The sequence below is a fragment of the Jaminaea rosea genome (genome assembly GCF_003144245.1).
Source record: "Jaminaea rosea strain MCA 5214 unplaced genomic scaffold BDZ90scaffold_1, whole genome shotgun sequence".
NCBI lineage: Eukaryota > Fungi > Basidiomycota > Exobasidiomycetes > Microstromatales > Jaminaea > Jaminaea rosea.
Genome location: NW_020289975.1, coordinates 2,350,322 through 2,374,720, shown reverse-complemented (window position 1 = coordinate 2,374,720; position 24,399 = coordinate 2,350,322). Strand labels below are relative to the sequence as shown.

The 24,399-nt window shown below is 59.4% G+C and overlaps 10 protein-coding genes across 10 annotated transcripts; 8 read left to right on the top strand and 2 right to left on the bottom strand.

Moving 5' to 3' along the window:
- Positions 1–248: 248 nt before the first annotated feature.
- BDZ90DRAFT_236239 (hypothetical protein) lies at positions 249–2,028 on the bottom strand. Its single transcript, XM_025507292.1, has 2 exons — positions 1,679–2,028; positions 249–1,598 (listed from the first exon to the last, which is right to left on the bottom strand). The coding sequence occupies exons 1-2, from the start codon at positions 1,690–1,692 to the stop codon at positions 626–628; spliced, it is 987 nt and encodes a 328-aa protein (XP_025365512.1). The 5' UTR covers positions 1,693–2,028; the 3' UTR covers positions 249–625.
- A 183-nt stretch (positions 2,029–2,211) lies between these two features.
- Positions 2,212–3,291, top strand: BDZ90DRAFT_229889 (hypothetical protein). The gene has a single exon (XM_025505260.1). The coding sequence runs from the start codon at positions 2,697–2,699 to the stop codon at positions 2,994–2,996; it is 300 nt and encodes a 99-aa protein (XP_025365511.1). The 5' UTR covers positions 2,212–2,696; the 3' UTR covers positions 2,997–3,291.
- Positions 3,292–4,040: 749 nt separating this feature from the next.
- On the top strand, positions 4,041–5,698 carry BDZ90DRAFT_27224 (hypothetical protein). The gene is made up of 6 exons (XM_025508770.1): positions 4,041–4,633; positions 4,724–4,825; positions 4,889–4,945; positions 5,040–5,252; positions 5,328–5,414; positions 5,514–5,698. Exons 1-6 carry the CDS (start codon positions 4,220–4,222, stop codon positions 5,529–5,531), a joined length of 891 nt encoding a protein of 296 aa, XP_025365510.1. The 5' UTR covers positions 4,041–4,219; the 3' UTR covers positions 5,532–5,698.
- Positions 5,699–7,349: 1,651 nt separating this feature from the next.
- BDZ90DRAFT_229884 (putative amino acid permease) lies at positions 7,350–9,350 on the top strand. Its single transcript, XM_025505259.1, has 3 exons — positions 7,350–7,885; positions 7,995–8,356; positions 8,423–9,350. The coding sequence occupies exons 1-3, from the start codon at positions 7,468–7,470 to the stop codon at positions 9,215–9,217; spliced, it is 1,575 nt and encodes a 524-aa protein (XP_025365509.1). The 5' UTR covers positions 7,350–7,467; the 3' UTR covers positions 9,218–9,350.
- BDZ90DRAFT_277317 (hypothetical protein) lies at positions 9,231–10,916 on the bottom strand. The gene is made up of 3 exons (XM_025508996.1): positions 10,496–10,916; positions 10,160–10,429; positions 9,231–10,086 (listed from the first exon to the last, which is right to left on the bottom strand). Exons 1-3 carry the CDS (start codon positions 10,634–10,636, stop codon positions 9,358–9,360), a joined length of 1,140 nt encoding a protein of 379 aa, XP_025365508.1. The 5' UTR covers positions 10,637–10,916; the 3' UTR covers positions 9,231–9,357.
- A 341-nt stretch (positions 10,917–11,257) lies between these two features.
- Positions 11,258–12,751, top strand: BDZ90DRAFT_229882 (hypothetical protein; the record flags this gene model as incomplete). Its single annotated transcript, XM_025505258.1, has 2 exons — positions 11,258–11,397; positions 11,462–12,751. Coding segments are annotated over 2 exons (1,282 nt in total), but the record flags the coding sequence as incomplete, so codon positions are not given.
- A 514-nt stretch (positions 12,752–13,265) lies between these two features.
- Positions 13,266–14,619, top strand: BDZ90DRAFT_257945 (hypothetical protein; the record flags this gene model as incomplete). The annotated part of the gene is made up of 3 exons (XM_025508014.1): positions 13,266–13,758; positions 13,825–13,946; positions 14,023–14,619. 3 exons carry the CDS (start codon positions 13,266–13,268, stop codon positions 14,617–14,619), a joined length of 1,212 nt encoding a protein of 403 aa, XP_025365506.1.
- Positions 14,620–15,473: 854 nt separating this feature from the next.
- Positions 15,474–18,615, top strand: BDZ90DRAFT_229881 (glycoside hydrolase). Its single transcript, XM_025505257.1, has one exon. The coding sequence runs from the start codon at positions 15,921–15,923 to the stop codon at positions 18,498–18,500; it is 2,580 nt and encodes an 859-aa protein (XP_025365505.1). The 5' UTR covers positions 15,474–15,920; the 3' UTR covers positions 18,501–18,615.
- A 1,391-nt stretch (positions 18,616–20,006) lies between these two features.
- Positions 20,007–20,824, top strand: BDZ90DRAFT_229880 (hypothetical protein). The gene is made up of 2 exons (XM_025505256.1): positions 20,007–20,352; positions 20,433–20,824. The coding sequence occupies exons 1-2, from the start codon at positions 20,241–20,243 to the stop codon at positions 20,717–20,719; spliced, it is 399 nt and encodes a 132-aa protein (XP_025365504.1). The 5' UTR covers positions 20,007–20,240; the 3' UTR covers positions 20,720–20,824.
- A 1,181-nt stretch (positions 20,825–22,005) lies between these two features.
- Positions 22,006–24,354, top strand: BDZ90DRAFT_277312 (hypothetical protein; the record flags this gene model as incomplete). Its single annotated transcript, XM_025508995.1, has 4 exons — positions 22,006–22,167; positions 22,256–23,424; positions 23,587–24,148; positions 24,231–24,354. 4 exons carry the CDS (start codon positions 22,006–22,008, stop codon positions 24,258–24,260), a joined length of 1,923 nt encoding a protein of 640 aa, XP_025365503.1. The 3' UTR covers positions 24,261–24,354.
- Positions 24,355–24,399: the final 45 nt, after the last annotated feature.

Sequence of the window (24,399 nt, the reverse complement as noted above, 5' to 3'; positions counted from 1 at the left end):
TCTCTCCACTCGCCAATGTCTGACAGGCATCCTGCGCATCTGCGAAGCTTCTTGGCCTGCGCCGCCGCTCGCTTCTGGTGCACTTTCGAATTGAGTTGAGCAGCGGCCGGCCGGGAGTCGAGTCGGACGTCACCGCGAACATCGGCAGCCCATGAATGGCGACCGCGAATAGACGCACGCAAGCAAGGGAAGAAAAAAGCGGGGTCGTGTCCTCGAGTGAGAGGATAGCATGGCATGGCATGAGGTGGATCAAAGAGGTTCGCAATCGCAAGAGAATTTCTTGGCTGGATAAGTACAATAGCTATGAAAGCGTCGAGGATGAGAGGGGCACGGAGGGATGGAAAAGAAAGTAAGAGAATGTGTGACGTTGATGGAGAGAGTATCGTATGAGGATGAAATGCCAGTGGTGTGCCCGTCGAGACCAGATATTTGTGTTGCGAAGCCCAGCCTCGACCCTCACTTTTCACTGAGTCTGTACGTCGTCTTGCCAGCACCTGCTGCGCCTGCTTCTCCCCACACCCAGCTTTGGTATCGATCTTCATCACTTCGTTCAAAGTCGTCTAGCCAGACCAGCGCCAGCCTCGATGGCGGTCCAGATGGTTTGCCTCGGCAGGTGCTTCTTCGCTCAGAGCAGCTGCATATAGTTGCTAGGAACGATACCAGTCTCGCCGCTGGCCTTCCTCGCTTGCCACCACTTGCCCGAGTTGTCCACGATGTCGAGGATCTCGCCCTTGGTAAATGAAATCTCCGTCGGGTCATCCGCATTGGCCTGATAGGCGTAGAGGGCCCTCGCCTTGTACCCGTAGCCAGGCACAGGGTCACCACCGCCAGTCGTCGAGTGACCGTCCACTGTACCGGCAGGGCCGCCAACCTTGGGCGAGCTCACGCCGCCACCCATGCCGCGATGGTCGTTGAGGCTGTGTCCGCCGAGCTCTGATCCCGCAGCACCCATGGTAGTACCGTACGGCTTGCCCATCTCTGCGCCCGAGGTGACATCAGCCGTCGATGGGCTATGGCCATATGCCTGCTGGTAGCCGCCAGCACCGCCGCCGAGGCCATTTGCATAGCCATTGCCAACGCCTGACCCAACTCCACCGCTGGCCATCCTCATCTGACTCCTAGATGCCGCGCTCGACCCTGCGCCGCCCATGCCTCCACCGCCTTGACGACGGCCGCTGCTGCTCATCGGGAAGCCGCCGCCGACGGAGTAGAAGAAGTTGAAGATGGGAGAACCTTCCTCTGCGGTAAAGAAGAAGAGCCAGAGCACCAGTACGATGGTTAGGACAAAGTAGCCCGCAGCCATTGCCCTGTAGCTTCCAACATCTTCGTAGATGCCCAAATTGATGCCCTGTACCGCAAAGACGAGGGCAACGATGGTCCATGCAGATACCTGTAGGCGGACGAGCCCGATGGAGTCGGTAGCCAAGGTGGCTACGACGCCGAGAATGAGGAAGAGTTGAACGAAGATGCCGAACCAGACTGTACCCAGGTGCAGCGTGTCATGCGCCTCAGCTGCTGCTTGACCAATGAAGGCTACGAGCCATGATGCTACGGCGAGAATGAGAGTGACAAAGAGGATCTTGTTGGCGAAGAGGAGGCTGTGTGCGGGGCAAGTGAGAAGGATGAGTCAGAGGAGGGAATGGCGCGATGTCTTCAGGCGGGTATCTGGCGGACTCACCTGGTGTCGAACATCTTGTCGTATAGGGAATGGAATAGCTAGCGAACGAGGCAGCGAAAGTGATGCGGTGAAGAGGGAAAGGCACGGAAAAGAGTGTGGCTTGTTTGCTCAGCAGAGCGAGCGAGGAGGGGGCAGTGGGTATGAGGGTTGCTGATTCGGCGTTGTCCTAGGTAACCTTGGCAAGGGCGATCGAGTTTCGCTCAGCCTTTTGGTGATCGTCAAGTAGCGATCTCTGCGGCGTGAAAGTGTCGTCAAGAAGACCGCGTGGTGATGACGATGATAGGGAGCGGTCCCGAGGGCGTGGATGGCTGGTGGTGGTGGTGAAGGAGTCAACGAAAGGGGAAACGTCGTCGTCGTCGTCGTCGTGTTCGTCGTCGTCGCCGTCGCCGCTCTCTCCTCTTGCCGCCCTCGGCGGCCAAAAGACTGCCCGCCCGCCTTGGCTGCCCGTGGGCGTCGAAGCGCGCCCAGCCCATTGAAACTCAGACGAGCGTGAAGCGTCAACAGAATGAGCAAGCCTTTCTTCTGTCTTTCACCGCACAATCACAGACGGAGGCAGCGATCGATGCGTAACAACAAGCCCACACTGTTTTCACGCCATCATTGCTTCAGCGACGTCCACTGGAGCCTCCGCTTCCCTGGGCCCTGAACCATCTATCACCTTTGGCCGCCGTGCCCTCGTGCTCTTCACCTTCTCAGACCTGTGATGGAGTCTCTTGGCAAGAATGGTCGCTCTCTTGATATGGGGACCTCCAAGCGTGACGCGTTATCGTCGCGGCATTCAATGGCGTCACACCTAGTCGCGGCGAGAGGGCCTTAGCCTTCACTTGTTTGGTCCTCCCCTTGGTTTGGCGCGAGCAAATGCACGGCCTGAGCCGTATTGACGCGCCTCTTCTGAGCGGCCAAGCTGAGCAGTTCACTGCCTCGAATACTTCGCGTCTCCCTGCCTGTGGGCGTCTCTCGGTATGATGCTGCGTCTAATTTGGTGTCTCTATCGCTGATCTACCTCTTTGCGCCAGTCATGAGGTTGCGGATTCGCGGCCGTTCTCGTGTTGCTAGCTGCGGCGCGGTCGCGGTAGCTCCTCGTGCTGCCGCCTCTCGCCGCCTAGAGGCTCTGGCTCTCGAGGAGTCTAACAGCTTCTTCTCTGCCTCGCACCACGGCACTGCCAGCTACGCCGTGACCAGAGACATACCACTTGGGCTCGATGCTGGCTCCTCTGGTCGGGCGACACCCGGTGCCCTCTTCCTCTCCCCCATTTCGACTCGCACGCCGTGGGAGCAAGTCTCCCACAAGAGCAACAGGCACGAGTTTGAATGGTAGAGCAAAACAGGCGCGGCCGGACGTGAAAAGGTGACGTAGGCAAGCCAGCACGGTAGTCCGTGACGCGTTTGTGCCGTAGATGCGCCTCAACCAGGTGCCGGATTCACATGCGCACACACACGGACATCGACGATATGTCCCCTTGCGAGCGACGAATCGAAGCAAAGCTCCCATCGACAGCTTTCGGTCACTGCCACTGCCGCGCCGCTCCATTTGCGCAACATCAACCCAACTCCTGACCTCGCAGCCCACTACCATATAGCCGCGCGGCAGAGTGCGCAGCCGGTGGCGATGAGCGGGTCAAGGGCGCGGAGGCAATGCAATGCGATGTCCACGACGAAAGAAAGGAAGTTGGCAACGTGCAGCGCCCTATAAGAGCATCGCTGCCACTGTCCTCCCCACCACAGCCATCCACCAGAACTACCAAAGCTTCCCATGCGCTCTACATTCGCTGCACTCGCTGGCCTCGCGGCCGTCTCTCTCCTCATCGGCAAGGGTAATGCTCTGCCTACCCCTGACCTAGTGAGTGTTGCTCGCCAGGCCTCGCGCCGTGACTGGCTGCCCTAATCTGCGCCTGTTTCCCCTTGTCAGAACACCCAGACGACGGTGCCTCATGGCATTGACATCCCGCAGATCCCTCCTGCTCTCGAGCGAGGGATGCTCAGCGTTGGCAACCATCTCGCCCCGCGCGATGACCCTCCCGTCCTTGCAGCCTTCTTCGTGCGCGAGCTCGTCATCAACCATACCAAACCGATTCCAGCCAAGCCCGTCAAGCCGACCAAGCCTTGCAAGAAGCACGTATGCACGCCGATACCCACTGGCATCAAGTGTGGCTGCCAGGACCCCGGTGACGTCGACATCGTGAGCCAGTAGGTCAATCTGCAAGCCCGAGCACCGCTAAAGTTGTGCGACCACTCATTCGCAGCGTGCCATCGAGGAGAGCTTCGACGTCTTCATGCCCTTCGAACGCGACAACATCGACGTCAAGTCCTGCGCGAAGCCTTCATGCTCCAAGAGCAAGACGGGATGGACCTCTTGCACGTGCGCTTCAGCCGACGCCGCCGTGAGTCGATACGAGAGCGAGTGAGCCGGCCCCAGCTGATCATGGACCACGTCGTCGTCCTGCGCAGATTGTTCGCAGCAAGCCTGACGCCTTGGCCTGCCCAAAGCCGACGTGTGTCACCGCCAGCAAAGGGATCCACTGCTCCTGCCCCAGGTCGTACATGCAGCCTCGCCCTGGCCCCGGTCCTGGCCCTCTTCCTCACAAGCCTCCTTCTGCGCGCGACGTCACGAAGCCCCTGATTAGGGCGAGGGACCTTCTACCCGCTCTCTTAGAAAAACGATGCGACAACCTAAAATGCGACTCCGACGGCCGCAAGCCGACATGCTTCTGCCTCGACCCACCTCCCCACACCATCACGGCGACCATGTCTCGAGATGAGGGCGTGGCGCGGGGTGAACAAGCGTCCGGCGTCTCGGCCAGCTCTCTCTGGCACGCTCGCGATGAGACGCCCCCTAAGAATTCGTGCAAGAGGCTCAAGTGCATGGGCAAAGGCATCGGCCGGAAATGCTACTGCGCCGACCCTCCCGTTCGACGAGACGGTGCCAAGCGAGACGAGGATCTGCAGAACCTTGCTGTAAGTCGGTGCGAGCGCCGTACGAGGCGCGAGCATTGCGACGTCACCTGATCGAGGACCTTTCTGCCTCACCTGCCCGTTTCCGCACAGCGAAATCTTGAAGAGTTGCTCGAGACAAGTGAGCGCGCCGTCAAGGAGAGTGTCAATGCTGCTGGCCGTGGGGATGCTTTCGACAAGGACGAGGTTGCCCACGTGAGTCACGCGTGCCATGCAATGTGCGGAGATTCCAATGCTAAAGGGCTCTGCCAATGCAAGCAGATCCCCGGCGCTAGAGGACTTGAGAAGCAAAAGGCTGCCCTTGCCCGCTATGGCGTGAGTGGACACGGCGTCGTGGTGGCGAGCGCGCCGTGAGCGAAGCAACGGACAGACTCTCGCTGACCGCAATACTCGTTTCATGACCGCATAGCTCACCACCGAACAGTCCAGCAAGGCTGAGGAGCGTGGCTTTACGGTGCCCACAAAGCTCGGCGAAGACGCGTCCGTCGCTGGGCGATTCGTCGGCCTTGATCCCCGCGGGTGCCAGTGGATCTGCTACCAGCCTGGCGTGACCGCTTCTTGCCAGTGCAAGTGGCCTCCCGCCGTCAGGGGACAGGCCGACGACGAGAGCGATGCCACTGCTGTGAGTGGGCGCGAGAGCGTGAGCGCGGTGCCGAGACTGCATTGTCTGACAGTTCCCTTACATTGTCTGCCACAGCGCGCCATCGAAGGAGCCTTTGAGCCTGAGGAACGCGACGATGAGCCTGTCCATCGAGCTGCCCTAGTGTCCGGCGAGCTCTCTGAAGTGAGTGTCGTTGTCGAGCGTGCCGCTGTCGATGGGCCCTCGCTGCAGCGTCATTGACGGCAATCTTGACTGTGATCGTCCCGTCTCCTCGCTGCGCAGCTCGACGGCCACCAGTAGCGCCCTGTCCGCCGCGTCGACCGCACGTGGGACGTGGCTCGGAAAGGGGACGAGGCGCTGATTGCCTCGTTACATTGCGATCATTCTGTTATCAGCTTCTCGCTTTGCTCCTGCCTTACATCTCTCGACTTCACACCTCCAGCACAGAGGGCGCAAAGAGGATAAAGAGGACGGTCGCGAGCTGACGAATCTCGTCTCTCTAGGCTCGAACCTCTACAACCTCCGCTTTCCCGCCTGTTCGCGCTACGATGTCGCCTGCCTCTTCTTCCTTCTTCTTCCTACGCCTCGCAGCCTCGCGAAGACTGTTCGACAGCTCTCGTCGAGATACACGACTCAAATGCGAAGACGTGTCTCCTTCCTTGCATACCTGAGTGGACCGACGCAATTGGCAGCTGCCTCTGAGTCGTCGTGCTCGATCCCCACCTCAGCGAGTGCTTTACTACTCGCGCACACCAAAGATCTGTCAAATACCCTGCAACCCTGTCGTTGCACTCGCTGATCACAGCGACGGTGGTTCCAATAAGCCGCCATTCCATCAGTCGCCTCTCTACCGGCATGACATCCTTGCTTGGCGCCATCACAAGGCAGCAGCCAGGGCACGGGGCATGATGGGCGGCGCTGACTTGTCGATCGGCCCCCTTCGGGGCCTCGTCGCCCCTTACTTCGATTTCCCTCTTTCCCTCCACCACACCCTCCTCCCCTTGCAGCCAACCATTCCCTCCGACGACAACGCTCTATGTACTTCGACTTGCTCGACACCGCCTTCGTGGCGGCCACCACGCTCGCCCTGATCCTGCTCGCCACAGCTGACCTGCCTACAGCTTGAGCCGAGGATGTGACGCTGGGGTACTGCGGCTGTTTCATCATCGGAAACCCGTGAGTGAGAGGGCGTCTCCCTTGAGGGAGCGAGGCGCGAGAGTAAGCGGAAGGTTGAGCAGCGGGCTGATCCCCAATTTTTCTGAACATGACGGCGCGCGAAACCAGCGACTGTTATGGAAACGACATTACTGTCACTGGGCCCCGTAGTGCGAAGATCAGCATCCCTTTTGAGTGTACCTGTTTTCATACGCTCTACCCTACGTCCAAGCTGCGCCTCGACACAGGATTCCTGATGTCCAGTGACAGGAAGAGTAAGGGGGAAACGTGTGTCGGATTCAAGGACAACAGCTTCATCGGCGAGTGAGAGGGCGAGCTGGTCATATTGCCCTTTCTCGCTCGCTGACCGTCAGCGGCATCCTGTCTTCTCATCTTCGCCGGCGCGTTTCCAAGGCGGTATCATCTTTGCGTAGAACGCTGCAACGCCGGCCCATCGTCAAGGGCAGAACTCTCGTCCTGGCACCGCGGCCATTCATGCCATAGCCATGCTTATGCGCAGAGCTTTCCCCTTGCTCAGATTTTCTCAGCATGTCTGAAAGCAATTGATCCTTTCTCTACGCGTGTCTGCTCGCTGGCCCTGAGTGAGATGCGTTGTCTAGAGGGGAGCTTGGTCGCAAACGCATACTGCGACGCAAACGATGGCGCTGCGCTGAGTATTTCCAGTCATTGGGGAATGCTTGCCCACGAAGGGATCGATGACGATGATCCTCATGATGATCCCCATCAATGGGCGCGGCTTTTGCTGGGTCGCGGGAGACTGCGGCGGACACTCGCGTCGATAGCGCGTGGCGCGAAACGGTTAGTCATCCCGCAAAGGCTTTACTAAAGGAAAGAGACGTCTTGGTCCCGTCTTCACACTTATCTCGATTGATATGCGGGAACTCGTGAGCTCCTGAATCGGACACCGGGACGGCTAGCGCGGGCGCATAGTGCGACGGGTCGAGATAAGCGCGGCTCCTTTGCCGAGGCCACGCGATAAGGCGTCTGGGGCACCATCATTCAAAAGCATCGCCGGTTGCGACCATTGTCAGAGTCGCAGCCGCGTTATGCGCACCACATCATGCCCGACTTCAAGGAAAAGACACCCTCTAGCAGCGTCGAGGACAAGCCTCGCGCCAGTTTGACATCGTACCGCGCCCCGGAAGACGCTTCAGACACCGACAACGTCGTCCTGCATCATCAGCTTGGCTATGAGCCTGAGCACAATCTTCGGCGCAATCGCAGTCTTTTCACCCTCCTCTTTCAGAGTCTTGCGATCGCTGCTATCCCATATGGCCAAGGCAGCACCATCCTCTCTGCTGTCTACGGCGGAGGCCAGCTCTCCATCTTCGTGGGCTGGATCGTTGTATGCATCCTCAACGAGTGCGTGGCCATCTCTCTTGCGGAACTGGCCTCGCGTTGGCCGACGTCCGCTGGACCACACTATTGGAGCTTTCAGTTGGCCAAGGAACACCGTGCGCTAGCTGCTTATGCCACCGGTCAGTCCGACGAGGCGCGTGACCCCGCCGCGCGATGACCCCGCACGCTCACGTTTCACTCCACCGCTCACTCCACCGCTCTCTCTCTATGCTGCTTGCGGCCAGACAGGATGGATCTGGCTGATCGGCAACCTCACAATCACGCTTTCGGTCAACTTCGGGTTCGCGTCGCTCATCAGCGCCTGCATCACCCTTAACGATGCCGACTTTACGGCAGAAGCATGGCAGCTGCTGTTAATCTTCTACGCCGTGTGTCTCTTCAGCCTGGTCTTGTGCGTCTTTGCCAATAAGATCCTGCCGTACGTCGATACCGCCAGCGCAGCTTTTACAGCAGTGACCATAGTCGTCACGCTCATCGCCCTCTCTGTAAAGGCGGGCGTTGGCAGAAGCTCAATATCGCAAGCTTTGGGCAACTACGACAAGTCGCTGGCGGGCTGGGGAGGCTTCACCTTTTTCATCGGACTGCTGCCCGTGAGTACGCATGTGCATGAGATTCACCATGGCGCCAGCTCACCCGCGCCACACCACGTACGTTAGGCCGCGTACACGTTCTCAGGAATTGGCATGATCACGAGCATGGCAGAAGAATGCCGAGACGCGGCGGTGAAGCTGCCTCAGGCCATTGCTCTGTGCATTCCTGTCGGCGGCATTGCTGGCCTCTTCTTCGTGATGCCCATTTGCTTCACAATGCCCTCACCCGCCGACATTGTTGCCAATGCCGGCTCGCAAGCGCTGCCCTACATCTACGCCACCGTCATGGACTCGCCTGGTGGAGGCCTCGCGCTGACCTTCCTCGTCCTCGTCATCACGCTCTTTTGCTCGCTGAGCATCACCGTAGCGGCATCGCGGTGTCTTTGGGCATTTGCGCGAGATGCTGGGACGCCAATGGGGTCGATGCTGTCGCGCATCCACCCGCACTTTGGAGTCCCGATCGAGTCATTGGTCGTTCTGACGGTTGTGCAAATGCTCTTGGGCCTCATCAATCTAGGGAGCACCAGCGCGTTCACAGCCTTTGTGTCCGTGGGCGTCGTTGCCCTGTCTCTCAGCTACGGTGTGCCCATTGTCTTGTCCATGGCCAACGGACGGGCTCAGGTCTCCAAGGCTCGCTTCAGGTGCCCCGGAACCATTCTGGGCTGGGTCAACAACGTCGTCAGCCTTGCGTGGATCCTATTCGAGCTCGTCCTCTTCTGCATGCCAACCTCGCTGCCCACCACGAGTGTTGCGATGAACTATGCGTCAGTGGTGCTTGTGGGGCTTTGCGGGCTTGCAGGTATATGGTACGCTGTTCACGCGAGGAAGGTCTACCGCGGTCCCCCAGAAGAGAATCTGTAGGCGCGTCCAGCGAGATATTGTCACAAGCATGATAGAATTCGAATAGCGTCAAGAGATTGAGAAAGAAACATTGACAGAGAAGGTATAGAGCTGATGATGGGCGCGTCAAGCGCACGAGTGAGCCGCCGGTGATGAGTGGCTTAGAGGCTGGCGTTACTGTTAACACCGGGCAAGCGCGGCGTCCAGAGATCAGTGGGGTCTCCGTAGGGCTTCATCTCATCGAGGGCGCGCTGGAGGTGTTCATCGAGCTCCTCCTTGAAGCGCAGCACCTCGTCATGAGTGATGATGGGCGCCTGCAAAAATCCGTCGTTGTAACGCTGCTGAACGTAGCGTCGCCTCGCCTCAAGGACTCGCTGGAAGCCGGCGGCCTTCTCTTGGATACCCTCGAGTCGGGAGACGACCCACTGTGCGTAGATCTCGTTCCAGTTGGAGGCCGTGCGAATGTTGCCCAAGTTTGAGATGTCCTTCCATCCAAAGGCGTCGCGCTTGCGGAAGGCCGTAACCATGGTGATGCGTTCGCTGCTAGCACCGGGTACTGCCTGAGCTGGCAGTGCGGCGTGCGTGATGTAGCCGCCTTGCATCATGACAGCGGACCCAAGGGCCGGTCCTCGAGCCTTGAAGAGTTCGCCCGACCCCATTCGCAGAGCCGTCTCCCCGCCCTTCATGCCCGAGACGTCGGACAGCATGAGCACGCAGACCCATGGATACGCGTCACGGTGGAAACCGACCACAGGGGGAGCATCGTCGGTGTCCTCAGATGAGGCAGACGACTGTGCATTGCCCGCGCTAGCGCGTCCAGCGTTCGCGAAGGGGTCCGCGGAGAGGGACTTGATGTACTGGCCTCGCTCCTTGCCGGCAGGGACTTGGAACTGGCGATCGTGAAGGACTGCTGGTTAGCTTGACGCGTGGCGAAACGACTGTAGAGCTCAGCGTATCACTCACGTTAGTGGAACCGATCTCGTAGTCGTAGAACGGAACCAATTCCTCATTGGCAGCCTCGCAGAGGGCGCGCATCGTCTCGGGGTGCGTCCAGAAGTCGTAGATGAACTTGGCGGTGTGAGGCGCCATTCCGCGAAGCTGAGCGTGAGGACCGTTTAGATCGTTCCAGACAAGGTGCTTGGCGATGCACTTTGGCTGCAAAAGCGAGGCACGAAGTTCACGAACTCCAGTCGGCGAGGCCAGAGAGAATGGAGAGGTGACTGCAACGCCAGACTAAAGGATGAAGCAGAGTCGTGAGCGTCAGGCGGCGTCACGCGTCGCAGTATCGTAGGTACTCACTGGCGCCGGCGTGTCGCCCAGACCAAGCTGAGACATGGTCAGTCGCTCCTTGGGAGGCTCAAAGGCAAGGTGACGCGCAGGGTCAAAGGCGACGTCATGATGTCCAGCGGCGGTAGTGTGAGGCTCTTCGATAGTTTGCATAATGTGTGTGACTGGTAGTCTGGGAGGTGTTGTCGTGTGAGGGAGAGGAGATGTGTGGCGTATGAGGTAGTCAAAGACGTGGCTCGTTATCTTGGCGGCGCAAGGTGTCGAGCAAGGTATGCTAGATAGCGACTTGACGATAGCGTATCGTCGACTCGTCGCTCTATCGTTGTTTTATATCCTTGTCTGGACTGGCAAGAGATAGGCTAGAGATTGCCACGGTGGGATACGCCAAGCGGCTCGAGATCTCATGACCTTCCCCGCAATGCTGAGCCCCTGCATGACATGGTCACGCGCGATTCGTGCGGCATGAAACAAGATGAACGAGCTAAATCATAAGCATTCTGGAAAGGCAGCGCGACGAAGGCGACTGGATTGCTGACTATCTCGAGCGTCGATCAGTTGTTGTCGTGTGGGAGAGCGCTAATTGCGACGCGGCGTGACGTTCCAGGGCGCTCGCTTCCTGGGTCCAATCCGCACACGGAGCGTCGCGACATCCGGGGCCCATGACCCTGTGCGCTTAAAATGGTGCGGGGCTTTCTCCACGACCGAAGGGGACGTGTCGTTGTCGCAACTTCCTTTTCACCTCTCCTCATCAACGACAACATCGCCTTTGAGCAACATGTCGTATCAACTCGATGTATTCCTGGCCGCGACCGCCCTGGTCTGCTACGCTGCATATGCCATATCGCGATGGTATCTCGCCCAGGGAGGCAAGGGGACTGGCGCAAGCAGTGCAGACAAAGAAGGCTTGTCCAAAGGTGCGTTCCAGCCCCCTCATCTTCACAAAGCCCTCTCTGACCTCGTATTATACCGCTGCAGCAGAGCAACCTCGAATGCCGCCTCCTCGACCTGACACGACGCTGACGCCGGAGACGCTGGACGGCCACTCGGCGCGCGACCACATCTTTGCAAACAAGACGATTCGCTACCCCTACTTTCAGACGATGGCCCATCAGCCAATGCTGCCAGAGCATTGGATCGAGCCGGACCACTTCTACCGCGCCGATTTGGCTTACAAGAAACAGCTCGTGGAGACGCAGGGAGCTGTCGTGTGCGACACTCTGCCGTGCGTCGATGAAGCATGCGGCGAGCTGCTTGAGCTGCTTTCGCAATGGCTCGTCACGCGATACCCGCGCCTCTTTCAGTGGATTGAACCAGGAAGAATCATTCACAATCTCGTCACGGAGGAGCGCTTGGATCTGTACAACCCGAACGGTCAGCTCAAATCCGGTACATCGGCATTGCGAGTCGTCTCCGGTCTCGTACAGGACGATTTCCTCATCGCTGCCCCTCTTCAAGACGGCTCTTGGATTTGCGCTGGCGGCTTGGTAGCTTTCCCGGGCTTCTATCTCCTCTCCGACAAGATTGGCCTCTCGCTACACGATACCCACTCGCCCGTGCCCGATTTCAACGAGAAGCTGCTCAAGAGCGTCGAGCGATCCTTTACGCGGATGGCCGCAGATAAGCCCTTTGAGCGGACGAGCTGGGGCTTCACCGAGCCCGACGACGATCTCTTCTGGACGCCACTCGCAGGACCTCTTCCCCTACATGTCGGCAAGAACGGCGCTCGCGCTCAGCCCGTGCGACCTTGCCATCTTCAAGGCCGCGCCCCTGAAGCAGCGCAGACCGAAGACGCCTCTAAGCTACTCTTGCGCCTCGACCACCAGACGTTTGTCAAGATGCCTCGCACTGGCGTAATCTTCTTTGGCGTTCATCCTATGCGTCGCCCCTTGTCGGCGCTCGAGCACAGCCCGCTGCTACCTCAATTGCTGCTCAAAATACACCAGGACTCCGCCGACCGTTTTCTCAAGTACAAAGACGCCCCGTCCTATCAGAATTCGGTCTTGCCGTATCTCGAGTCGCTTCATCGCAAGCAGTTGGAAAGCGGGGTCATCACGGAGGAAGACGCGGCTGACCCTGCGTCATTCCGACGCTTCAATGATGAAGCTGCTCTTGACACCTGAGCGTCGGACGGCGACGCTCTGATGGGAGGACTTCCCTTGGCACCCGAGCGCCAGATGTCGTATCTCGCCCCCGCTTGTTATTCTCCGCTCGCGCTCATTTAGCCTCAATTATGAATCCAAGTGTGACCCTGCTTTAGCTCCTGGGTCTGGCTGCACTGCGTCGCACGGGCCAGGTGCCTGACTCGCACGGGCCTCCGTTATCGCGCCGGTCCAGTCTCCCTTATCGCGTGACCACGCATTGGAGTGTCTTTGATTGAAGAGGACGACATCGTTGCGCTTGATCTGAAGAGGACGACGATCTTGTTGCGCTCGCAACCTCTGTGTTGAACTTCACTCCTTACTGGCAGAATGGATAGCTACTGGATCATCATCCTTGCCGCGCTGTCAGGCATCATCGGCCTCCGACACCTCTACCTTTGCCTTAAGCAAGATGCCGTTGCCCTCGACGAGAAGACGGCTGCGCGAGGTCGCGACGGCGGCGGCGGCGAGGGCGCGCACGAGTACAAAGCGTTTCGCACGGATCCGGTTCCCGACTCGTTCGACTTGACCGCTGAGAAGGAGGCGATGTATAGGCCATTTAGATGGTCGAGCTATCAGGCGAGTCTCTCCGTCGGCTGTTCGTTTCGCGAGTGCCGCCTGACACGTCTTTGTTACAGGTCACCATGGGCCTACGGACCATTGCGACGCACGACTGGCTGAGTCTCTTCGCCTCCTACCCGTCCTACATACGCATTCGCGAGGCTAGACACGAGCTGTATGGTAGCTCGAGCTACCAGATCGTCGGAGGGCCCTCCTTCAAACGGCACGAGGCAGCCTCGCTGGAAGCCGCACGAGCAATTGCCTCATTCCTAGCTCAAAAGTACCCGCAATTCTTTGTGACGGTACCAGAAGGCTCTCACCTTTCGCCCGACGACGGCGCCCAGATCACCGGCGTTCGACGCCTCGCCCATCCTCAACTAGGTCTGCCGGCCAAGGAATGGAAGCTGTACGAGGAAGAACTCGGCGGCGACAACGCCTGGCGGGTGGCGGGAGAACTCGTGCCCGATGATCTCGCCCTGCTCCTACCCGACCTCGAGGGCGAAGCCGAGGGGCAATATCGTTTTATCGGCGGGAGCATCTGTGCAGCGGGGTTCTGGCGCCTTGATGAGAAGATCGGTGAGCAGCGTGCGCAAGAGAAGCCAGCGGCGATGCAGACTAACCCCACGTCATTCCGTTCTTTAGGTCTAACTCTGCGGCAGATCCACCTCACTGGCAAAGTTGCGCAGTATGAGGAGCGTCTCATGGGGCCAATGGATCGCTGGTTTACAAAGCTTAAGCCAACGACGCTGGCCGAGCGCAACAATGTGGGTACCACCGTGTCGAGGCGACCCCACGAAGCTGCGAGCCGACAGCGCTGACGCACCTTTGCCCGCCCACTAGTACTTCTTCCAAGTCTTTAGCCCTGAGGTCACAGACCCTCTTGCCCTTCTCGACGAGTTTCACCGTGGCACGCTGCATCCAACAAAAGTCGGTGCAGAAGATGCCGCGGCTCTGTCTCTGAGGGGCAAGCGAGGACAAGGAGCTTTGCACGATCCTGTCGAGCTCTCTTGGTCCCACAGCTCCAATGGTCCAGAGGCGCTCTTTGACCACACCGTCAAGCGCAGTGTCGTCAAGCCTGAGGACGGCATCCATTACGAGCGCCAGGCTCCGCCCGCAGCAACACGCCCGGAAGAAATCGCGATGCGGTCCGAGCGGCAGACACTGCGCAAGCTGCCCAAGTCTGGAGCCGTACTCTTTACTATTCGTACGCATTTGACCCCGATCCCGACCATGGCCAAGGAGCCCGGTGTGCCCGGTCGCCTTGCCAGTGCCATGCGAAGTTGGCCAGAGGACGTTCAGTGGTACAAGGGAGTTAGGCGCTTCAGAGACGTCTGCCTGCCGTACCTGGACGCTGCCCACGAGGAGCAGGTCGCCTCTGGTATCTTTACCGGCAGCGCCGAGGAGATCCTGGCTGCTAAACGAGCGTATCCCTTCTGAAGATTGTCGAATGGACTGCAAATTCAGCTGCTCCAGGCATTCGGCAAAGGCGACAGGTGCGCGTGCATGGTGTGCATTGTGAGGTCGAGGACGCGCATCTTGGTCAGAGCATGTACTGTGGGTCGCTTCGCTGTAGCTATGGCCCCGTGTCACTGGTAAGTGAAAGACCAGACGCCTGGTGTGTCTGTGACTGTGCTCTTCAGCTAGATTATGTCGCTAAATGCAAGGTGAATCGATGAAGAGATTGTCTTTTGAACGGGGGTGTATCGATGAAAAGCAAAAAACGACGGCGAAGGTGATCCGAAGTTGCTGTTGTCGCCGTGTCTTTGCGCGCTTACATAAGCCTCCAGTGTCTGCCTGCCTCATGGCAAGCAAGCAAGCAAGCAACTGCCTTCTCGTGATGCTCGAGAGAAGGGTGTCGCCGGGCCTCCGTCGTCGTCAGGCATCGCACCCTGCAACGCTCGGGGTGCGCTGCGATATCCGTCATCTCCCTTGCCTGACTGCCTGTTCGTCTGCCTGTTCCTCCCTCAAGGTCCCGTGGCAGGCTCCCTATCGTCGGCGATTGGAAAAAGAGCCCTGAGGTCGAGGTGGCGTGGCCAGGTTTCCGCGCATCTCTACGAAGCGATCGACTCAGCTCCGGTCACACAATCGACGCCGCCGCACGCCCTTGACTATCACCATGCTTAGCCGCTGCCACTGCTTGGCAGAAAGTGCCAGCCAATTGTGCTCTGAAATCTCACGCACGCATTTTAAGCACCACGAGACGAGAAATGAAGCTAATGGAACGCGGATTCGGGGGCTAATGATTGTTGAATATTGAGAGGGAGATGCTAGCTGCTGTTGCTGCGCGAACCTGCGAGCCAAGGCGGCCCGGGGCAGCAGCCGGCGGACAGAGGCGGCGGCAGCGGCGGGCGAGGGGGGAGCGACGACGATTGGATTTCGCGGTTGAGACCCTGTGAACCTCGGTCATCTCGTGGCATCGTCGCTTTCTGTTGTCCTCCTTCATCACCAACCTCGTCGCTCTCGACTCTCTTCCTACTCTCTTTCTATTCTGGCGGAGACTGCTCTCCCTTTCACCATCTCGGAGCGGGTCACAGCAGCACGTTTCGACGATAACGACTCCATCTCTTCTCCTTGTCATCCAGCACAGTCCTCCTCGTCATCCTCCTCCTCCTCGTCGTCGTCGTATCCACCTCACTCCTCTTCCCCTCACCTTCGATCTTTGGTGAATTTGCACTGCCACTCGCACTCACACTCGCGCATAAGGTCCTTCCCACCCATTCGAAGTCTTCGCGGCGACCATGGTTGCGCCACCAGCATCAGGTGACTCGTCATCTCGCCGACGCAGCGAAATTGCCGGAGGTGAAAGCCCGAATCTGCGCACGCCTTACTCGCCCCACCTCGAGTCGGGCTCTCGTATGCCGTCATGGGCTGGACAGTCCTACCACGATGGCAGCAGCGACAGGGCCACCTCACCTCTTGGTAGCCCGGGCCTCGAAGAGCCAGGCGTTGGCTCGCTGCGATCTCCACCGATGTCGTCTGTTCGCAACTCGCGCTATTCGGCAGTTCCGGTCAGCGAGGATGCAGGCCACTTTCCTCAAAGCGGCCGATCGACGCCAGCATGGCTCAACACAGACCGACGTAGCGGCGCCTTCTCGTCGGCGGCCTCGTATGCCAACTTCAACGAGGCCGGGATGCCAAGAGACAAGTCGCGCACACACTCTTTCAGCAGCACTGCCATGCTTGGCCGCGACTACGATTCTGTAGCGGGTCTCAATGCTGTGGCCATGGACAAGTACGAGGGCGGCAGCTGGGACCGCTCAAAAGAGCCAGGCGGTGGGAGTGGCGACGGTCATCCTCGTGCAGCTCACCTCTCGCGGTATGGCATCGGCGCCGGGGCCTCGAAGCGCAAAAAGTGCATCATCATCACTATCCTTGCGGTCATTGTCGCCATCGTCGTCATTGCAGTCGCGGTACCAGTCGCCATCATTTACGGCGGCGATGGCGGCAGCGGCAAAGCCAAGGGCACAACGGAGACGGACGGGCATGGCCATGGCAAGAACGGCGAGCTGCTCACTACAGGTGGCAACGGCACCGTCATCGACTTGGGCAATGGCTCCAGCTTTACGTACATTAATCAGTATGGCGGCTTCTGGGTTTCAGACTTCCTCAACGATTCTGCTCGAGCTCAGAGCTATACCAAGCCTCTGAGCCAAGATTGGGACTGGGCCAACGACCGCATGTTTGGCGTCAACCTCGGAGGATGGCTCATCACCGAACCCTTCATCGCCCCTTCCCTCTACCAGCCCTACGCCAACACTTCGAGCCCTGCCGTCGACGAATACACTCTCTCGAACCAATGGCTCAGCGAGGGCGGCCAGGCAAACCTTGAAAAGAAGATGCGAGACCACTACGATAACTTCATCACCGAGCAAGACTTTGCCATGATTGCTGGAGCTGGTCTGAACTGGGTGCGGCTTCCGATTGGTTTCTGGGCCTTTGAGACAATCAGTGGCGAGCCGTACTTGGCAAAGGTTTCTTGGGAGTACGTGCTTAAAGCCATCAAGTGGGCCCGCAAGTACGGTCTCCGCATCAACCTCGACCTCCACGCTGTGCCTGGTGGACAGAACACGTACAACCACTCTGGTCGCCTCAACTCCTTCGCCTGGCTCAACGGTGTCATGGGCATTGCCAATGCTCAGCGCACCCTCAACTACATCCGCACCATGATCGAGTTCACTTCGCAGCCCGAGATCCGCAAAGTCGTTCCCCTCGTCTCGATCCTCAACGAGCCCAACATCCCCCGTGGTATCGGTTTAGACCAGCTCAAGTCCTTCTACGTCGAGGCCTACACCATGATTCGTAACATCACCGGCACTGGTGAAGGCAATGGTCCATTCATCGGCCTCCACGATGGCTTCATGGGCGTCAATTCGTACAATGGTTTCCTGACCAACGCTGACCGAGTGGCCTACGACACGCATCCGTACATTTGCTTCACGCCGCCCTTTGGTGACTCGTACGATGCCGGCATCAGCAACGTCTGCTCGAACTTTGCGCACAACACCGACTCGGCTCTGGCTAGCAATGGAGCCTACATGGCTGGCGAGTGGTCGCTCGCGCTCAATGACTGCGGTCTCTATCTCAATAATGTCAACCAGGGCACTCGTTACGAGGGCACCTACCCTGGCTCGACTCAGCGCTATGGCTCGTGCGAGGGTTGGGACAACTGGCAGAGCTTTGATGACACTCGCAAGGCCAACCTGAAGCGTTTCGCCATTGCTCAGATGTCCAGCTTGCGCAACTTCTTCTTCTGGACGTGGCACATTGGAAACTCGATTGACACAGGCGATACGGTCAATCCGATGTGGAACTACAAGCTGGGGCTGCAGCAGGGCTGGATGCCCACGAACATCAACGACATCGTCGCTGGCGCGTGCCAGAACGAGGCCAAATCGCTGACCATCTCAAGCTCCTCGACGTCCTGGTCTGGTAGCTTCCAGGCGTGGCAGACCGGCAAAGCTCAGGGCTACAGCATCAGCACGGGCAGCTACGCATGGCCGCCCGCGACGCTGCAGACGACCAACGGTCAGGCAACCGCTTCGATGACGGACCCCGTTTCCAACTTGCCCTCATATACGGCTACGGGTCCCATCCTCACCGTGCCCAGCCCGACGTACTCTGCGACAGTCGCTAAGCAAGCCTTGCCCAGCGTGGGCGCATGGTTCAACCCGAGCGATACGGCGCCGATGTACACGGCCATCGCTAATTGCCCCTACCCTACCGACCCATACTATAACGGGACGCTGCCCTCTGGCTTTCCCTGCGGAGGCAACAATGCCAGACGCAGCGAGCCCACAGCCGCGCCGCGATTGGCATGACCGCGTTTCCTCATGGACAGACTCTCTCTCTCTCTCTCCCCCCTCTCTGCTGTGGAAGTGTATAGTTTTACGTCTCGGTTTCGTCACTGCCATTCAAACACGTTCATGCACCGAGCCAGCCGCGTTTGATCGCCGTGGTCGTGATGACAGTGGCCCCCCGGACTGCTGAGAGCACGACTCGTGGCGCGCACTCCGCCCTGCCGCCCGCTCGTCTCATCTGCCAGCCATCCGCCATCCGCGTCGTCGCTTCCTCCCTCTTTGTTCGCATCACCACCACTACCTGCTACTCTCATCCTCCTCTGGGATAGCACAGCCATCATCGCCACAAACAGCCCACGTCACACCCGAGTCCAGCCCACAGTCACCTCTCTTCCTCTTCATCACCCGCCGCATACGCATACACAACTTTCACGAAAATGGTTAGCATCCGAGCCCGTTCACCGCGCCCCACGATGGCCATCCATCCACTTCCAAATCGAGTCGAGCATCAGGCAGTCTAGATCAAGCGCTCAGCCATGTGCTCAGCATCAGTGTAGCCTCATACTTCCAGCGTCGTCGCGCTCCTCGCTCGCATAGCCACCTCGCCGGTCGAGAGTAGGTCATTAACTGCGCAGCAGACCCAGCTCCAGGCTTGGGAATGATCGGCAGCCGTCAGCCATCGAAGCCACAGCATCTACAGCCAAGCAGGCAGTCAAAAGAGGTCAGGCCTTCTTCTCAGCAGAGAAAGGCACTCGCAGCAACGCCTCGCAGCGCACTCGAGCCGTGCTCGTGCGACATTGAGATGCATTGCCCTCTGCCTAATCATGACTGACAAGTCGATGGCAGGAAGCAAGCTTCTATCGCTACGCAGTCGTGGACGAGCTTAGTAGCAGCGGCAGCAGCTTCGGTGGCTACGTCAGCGTCTCAGGTGCTCCTCATGCGGTATGAGGATGATCACCTATCGCGCTCGCGTACACGCGGACGCGTGGGCATAGCCTCCCAAACAAGAGTGCAAGCAGCACCGCTGAACAGACACAGTCTGGCATCGACAACGAGCTGCTGATTTGAGCGAAAGCAGCTTCGACTGCGAGCGACGACGCTGGCAGGCAAAGCGATGATCATCGGCGCCAAGCTCGCCTCCTCCTCTTCCTCTTCTTCGCCGAGCTTTCGACGCAAATGAACGATCCTGACAACGCGCCTTCTTCCCTCCTTCATCTTACCTTCCTCATCGCATACATGCAACCTCCGTTCAACACTACTCGTAGTCCATGAACCTTGACAAGCGTAAGCATCGCCCATCGACGCGGAGACGACTGGCTGCATGACAAGAAGGACCGCTCATCTCGCGACATCGCTTCAATCCCCTCGCCCTTCTTTATCCCTTGCGACAGCCCTGGACGACCTGATCTCTTCCAAGAGGCAGGGTGGCGGTCGCGGCCGTGGTCGTGGCGGGCATCGCAGCGGCGGTGGAGCCAAGGCTGCTGCCCTCGGAGGCAACAAGGCCAACGCAGCCGCTGCCGCTGCCGCCGTAGCTGCGAACCGCAACAAGCCCCTCGTCATCCCTGGCCGTGCTCCCGGTGGTCAAGGCAGCAAGATCATCGTCAGCAACCTGCCCACCGACGTTACGGAGGCTCAAGTCAAGGTGCGCAGCCTAACGATAGGGAGGCTACCTCATCTTCTTACTGACCTCCGGGCATCCTCATCCCCGCTGCCTTCCAGGAGCTCTTCTCCACCACCATTGGTCCTCTGAAGCGCGTCTCCATGAGCTACCGCGCCAATGGCTCCTCCACTGGCCAAGTCACCATTGAATTCCAGCGACCTGACGACGCTGCTCGTGCCTACCAGCAGTACAACAACCGCCTCATCGATGGTAGTGAGTGCGCCGCACTACAGAGGACGCTAGGATGTCATGACTGATGTGATGCCTCGTCTTCTTCCCTTGTCCGCACTCAGAGCGCGCCCTCCGCGTCGAGACGGTCGTTGACCCTGCCCGTGCCGCTGCTGCCCAAGCTGCCATCGCTGGTCCCGCAGCCGCTGCTGGTGCTCGTGCTGGTGCTGCTGCCGCCGCCGCTGCCCCTGGTCGTGGTGGCCGTGGTGCATCTCGTGGTCGTGGCGGGCGCGGTGCTCGAGGTGGCCGTGGCGCCGGTGGCTCTGGCGCTCGTCCCAAGAAGAGCGCCGAGGACCTGGACGCCGAGATGGAGGGTAAGTTGCGCACAAGGGACTCAGCTCTTTTGTCATAGATGACCACCAGCTGACCCTGCGTCTCCTTGGCTTCGTGTAGACTACGCTTCTGGCAAGACCGATGGTGCTGCTGCTGCCCCTGCTACGAGCAGCTAAAGCGCAACACGAACGTCGAGATCACTACCACACGATCATCGCCGTCCGCACTTTCACTCACTCTCGTCACATCGGTCTAACCATCTTAAGTGCCGTCCTGCGTCCTCCTTGTCTTCACTCATCTCTCCCTCTCAATAGCTCTGTGCACACTCTACCGTAATGAGATGGGTAAGCGTGGCCATGTTACCAGTTCGGAAGTTCGTGATTTCCCGAGGGCCCATCGCTTGTCAACTGAAGAGGAGCGCAAGCAGTGGTCATGGTCTAGCAACCAAATTTGGACGCAAGATGAGTGCCCGAGATTGTCTCGCCCTCGTTGGCGGCGGCATCCGATGCGTAACGTCGGCCGAGCTGCACAGCGCGCGAGAGAGGCGAGCACAATCGCTTTTGCCCTGACGCACACCTTGACACCTTCAAGCATCCCACCATCCTCGCCTCTTTCCCCCCCAAGTTCCCCACCCCCATTCATCGTCTAAAAGCCAGTCGGTGCCATCATCGTCCTGTACGTTGGGGGCCCGCGCATACAGCGTGCGGCCTCCCTTCCACCCGCCTCTCATTTCGTCCCTCCTCTCCAACAAGCTGACAGTTGCGACTCAGCAGACGGTAGCGACAACGCTTCATCCCTTCCTGCTCGTGCCAAGCCATCCGCCTGCTCCCCAAGCAGCACGCATCGCTCTTCCATCGCCCAACGGCGCAAGAAACAAGCATCTCAACCTCCCAACCTCGGCTCAACGACAACCACCTGTACTCTCCGTTACGCGTCCCTCAGACAGACGGCCAGAAAATGGTGTTGACGCAATGTGATTTCTGCCCAGTGCTCTGAATGTCAGAGTCAAGCAACGACGAAAAGACGACAAGAACTATGCGGCATTTCATCTTCATCTGGAGCACCGTGGCGGCAAGCTCATCGCGCCTCATCGAAACGACTCAGCGGCAAGACGATGGCAACTCTCGCAAGGCATTATCGCATCTGCCTGCCCTGCTTCGAAGAGCACGGCAGCTCGCTTGCCCGCGATAGCACGAGGGAATCACAGGACTCGCGACAACAGCCCACCAGCAGGAAGCTCGTGCGTCGTGTCACGCAACTCAGCTACTCCAAGGACAGCTTGTCGCCTCCTCTCGCCCCCACCTCGACCGCCGCTGGCACTCAAGTCCGGGCCAACACTGTAATCGCTCCTGCCCAAGCGTATGGATGCCCTTCGCGGAAACCCTCATTCTAGCATCGCTGCCCACCCGCAAGCCCAAGCTGGGCCAAGTCACCTCGCTGCCGCTGTCGCCCCCACTCAGCAGCAAGCCGGTAGCGGTCGACTCGGCTCGAGCCATGTTCAAGCCACCAGCAGCTCGAGCGGAAAAAGTGTGCCTTTCCGCAGCCTAACGAAGACGGTTGGTCGCGGCCTAGACGTCCTGCCAAAGAAGTCGGTCGCAGCGCCGAGCAACTTTAGGAGCTAGCAACACGGGAGGTCACGAGCGTTGCAGCTGGCTTCCACGAACTCGTGATCTCGGAGCGCAAGTACAGCGACCGTGTTTGGGATTGGGCGGCCAACACCGGGAGCGACTTCTTCGGCTCCTCAACGACACTTCTTCCTGGCAAGACGATCGCGTCTAGCTTCGAGGAGTTCAAGAGGCTGTACAACCAGCTCGCGGCGGATCCTCGCTGGTGGTCGCGCCTCAACGACTGCGGTCTGCTCTTCGCCACCTGGCTGGTCGTGCGAGAGTTCTTCCATCTTCTGCGCCACGCAGAGCCCACGGACATGCAGTCCGTCATAAGCTCGATCGACGATCGCATCGGGCTCGGGGCAATCACCTCATTTACGCTCTATAAGACGGACCTCGTCTCGCCCGCCGGCTGCGCAGTCCAGAGGATGGAGAGGCAAGCCATAGAGAAAGCCTGCAGGACCCCAGGCCTGTCGCGCGGCTGTTACCGTGGGTCGCACCTTCCAGTGCCGAGTCAGATGAAGCCAAGGATCCACGTCGTCAAGCGGGGCGACGGCAGAACTGCGACGCTGCCGATCCTGGCCGCCAGGCTGGAGCTTGTACCATGCGCACGGTTTCTGCAGGGCAACGACCTGATGGAGACGGTGCTCCTGCGCGCGAACCGCCGAGCGAAGCCGAAGAACAAGGCGGCTGAGATCGCTCGAAACCTCTTCGACAGCGGCCGACCCGGCAGCCTCAAGGCTCAAGACCTCCTGTCCCTCCCTCTGCCGCACATGGGCCTCGCGATGAGTCCTCTGCCCGACCGCGGCAACAGATGGCTCGAGGCCATGCTCGCTGCGGACGGCGTAGCCACGGCTTCCTCCATCGAAGTCAACCAGCTCAATCTTGCTCTCCCTATGATCATCGAATATGATCAGCTCGTAAAGGGTAGGATCCCGGCGCTGTTCGACTTTGAGGGAGTCATAGATCCCGCGACGGTGCGTTGTGCCAGGGTGGACGAGGCTTGGCACGCCGGCATACCGTCGCTGGACAGAATCGTCTCGCGCGCGGAGGATGGTCAGATGACCCCTCACTCGGCCGGCAACGTGCAGTGGGCGTCATGGGCTTACAACCGCATGAAGGTCAGCAATTCGCCGCTGAGGGCTGAGAGCTCGCTCGCACTGTTGCTCCTCCATCAGTGCGTAGACCCCGCGAGGCTTTCGGCAGGCAACGCGCCCTCATACCGCAGTGGTCTCGACGATCTTGTCGAGCTCTACCGACGCGGTAGCTAGAAGTCGCTGGGTGAGCGATTGGCGGAGCCAACCTCGAGCGCAACTCTGACCAGCTTCTGCTTTGGCAGCAATGCCGACGTCGCCCAGAATGATGCAGACAGCCAGAGTGAAGACGACGAGGTCGACATCGGCGGCGACAGCGACTACGGCGAGGACAGCGACTCCGACGAGGAAGGAGAGAGCAGGAGTCACGGCGCAGCGAGGAAGCTGACCTCCGTCGGCGGCACTGCGGCGCAGCTCTGGTCGTCTATAGGCAAGAAGGTTTCGCCTGCGTGGGTGGCTCGAGTGGCGGCCGGCTCTACGAGCTTCACCTGCATCCACGAGCTCATCAAATCGCTCCCCGCCGATCTCTCTGACCGCCTCAAAGACGTGGGGACGATGCCAAATGGACTCCCGACGCTCGGCATCTTTCCGCAGGACACAAGCGAGACGGCGCTCCGGGAGAGGCTCGTATCCGGCATCGCATTCATGGAGGAGAAGTGCGAGCAGCTCTGGCCGTGGGTGGTCCCTCCTGCTGGCCTGCTGGGAGATGACAATTGGTCTGCAAGTGCAGAGAGTGAGCACGCCAAGAGGAGCTGGCACGTGGGCCTGACGCCAGCCAATCTCTTCGGCGCGCTCCTCATGATGTTCGTGCGTCGTCAGCTGGAGTCGTGCCATCTCCTAGGCATAGCCCTGCGCGAGGCCGACTCACAGTCACCATTCTCGCGCACAGCGTCCGTGGCTTGCCTTCTTGGGCGCCTGATTTCGCCTGTGCTGAGCCGCTCAACTTCGCTGATCACCGGTCAAGCAGTCACATGTCCGTGATGCAGACGTTTGCAGAGTGGGCGCGGGGATCGTGGAGGGGGTCAATCTTTCATCTTCACAAGGCCTCTCGTCTCCTC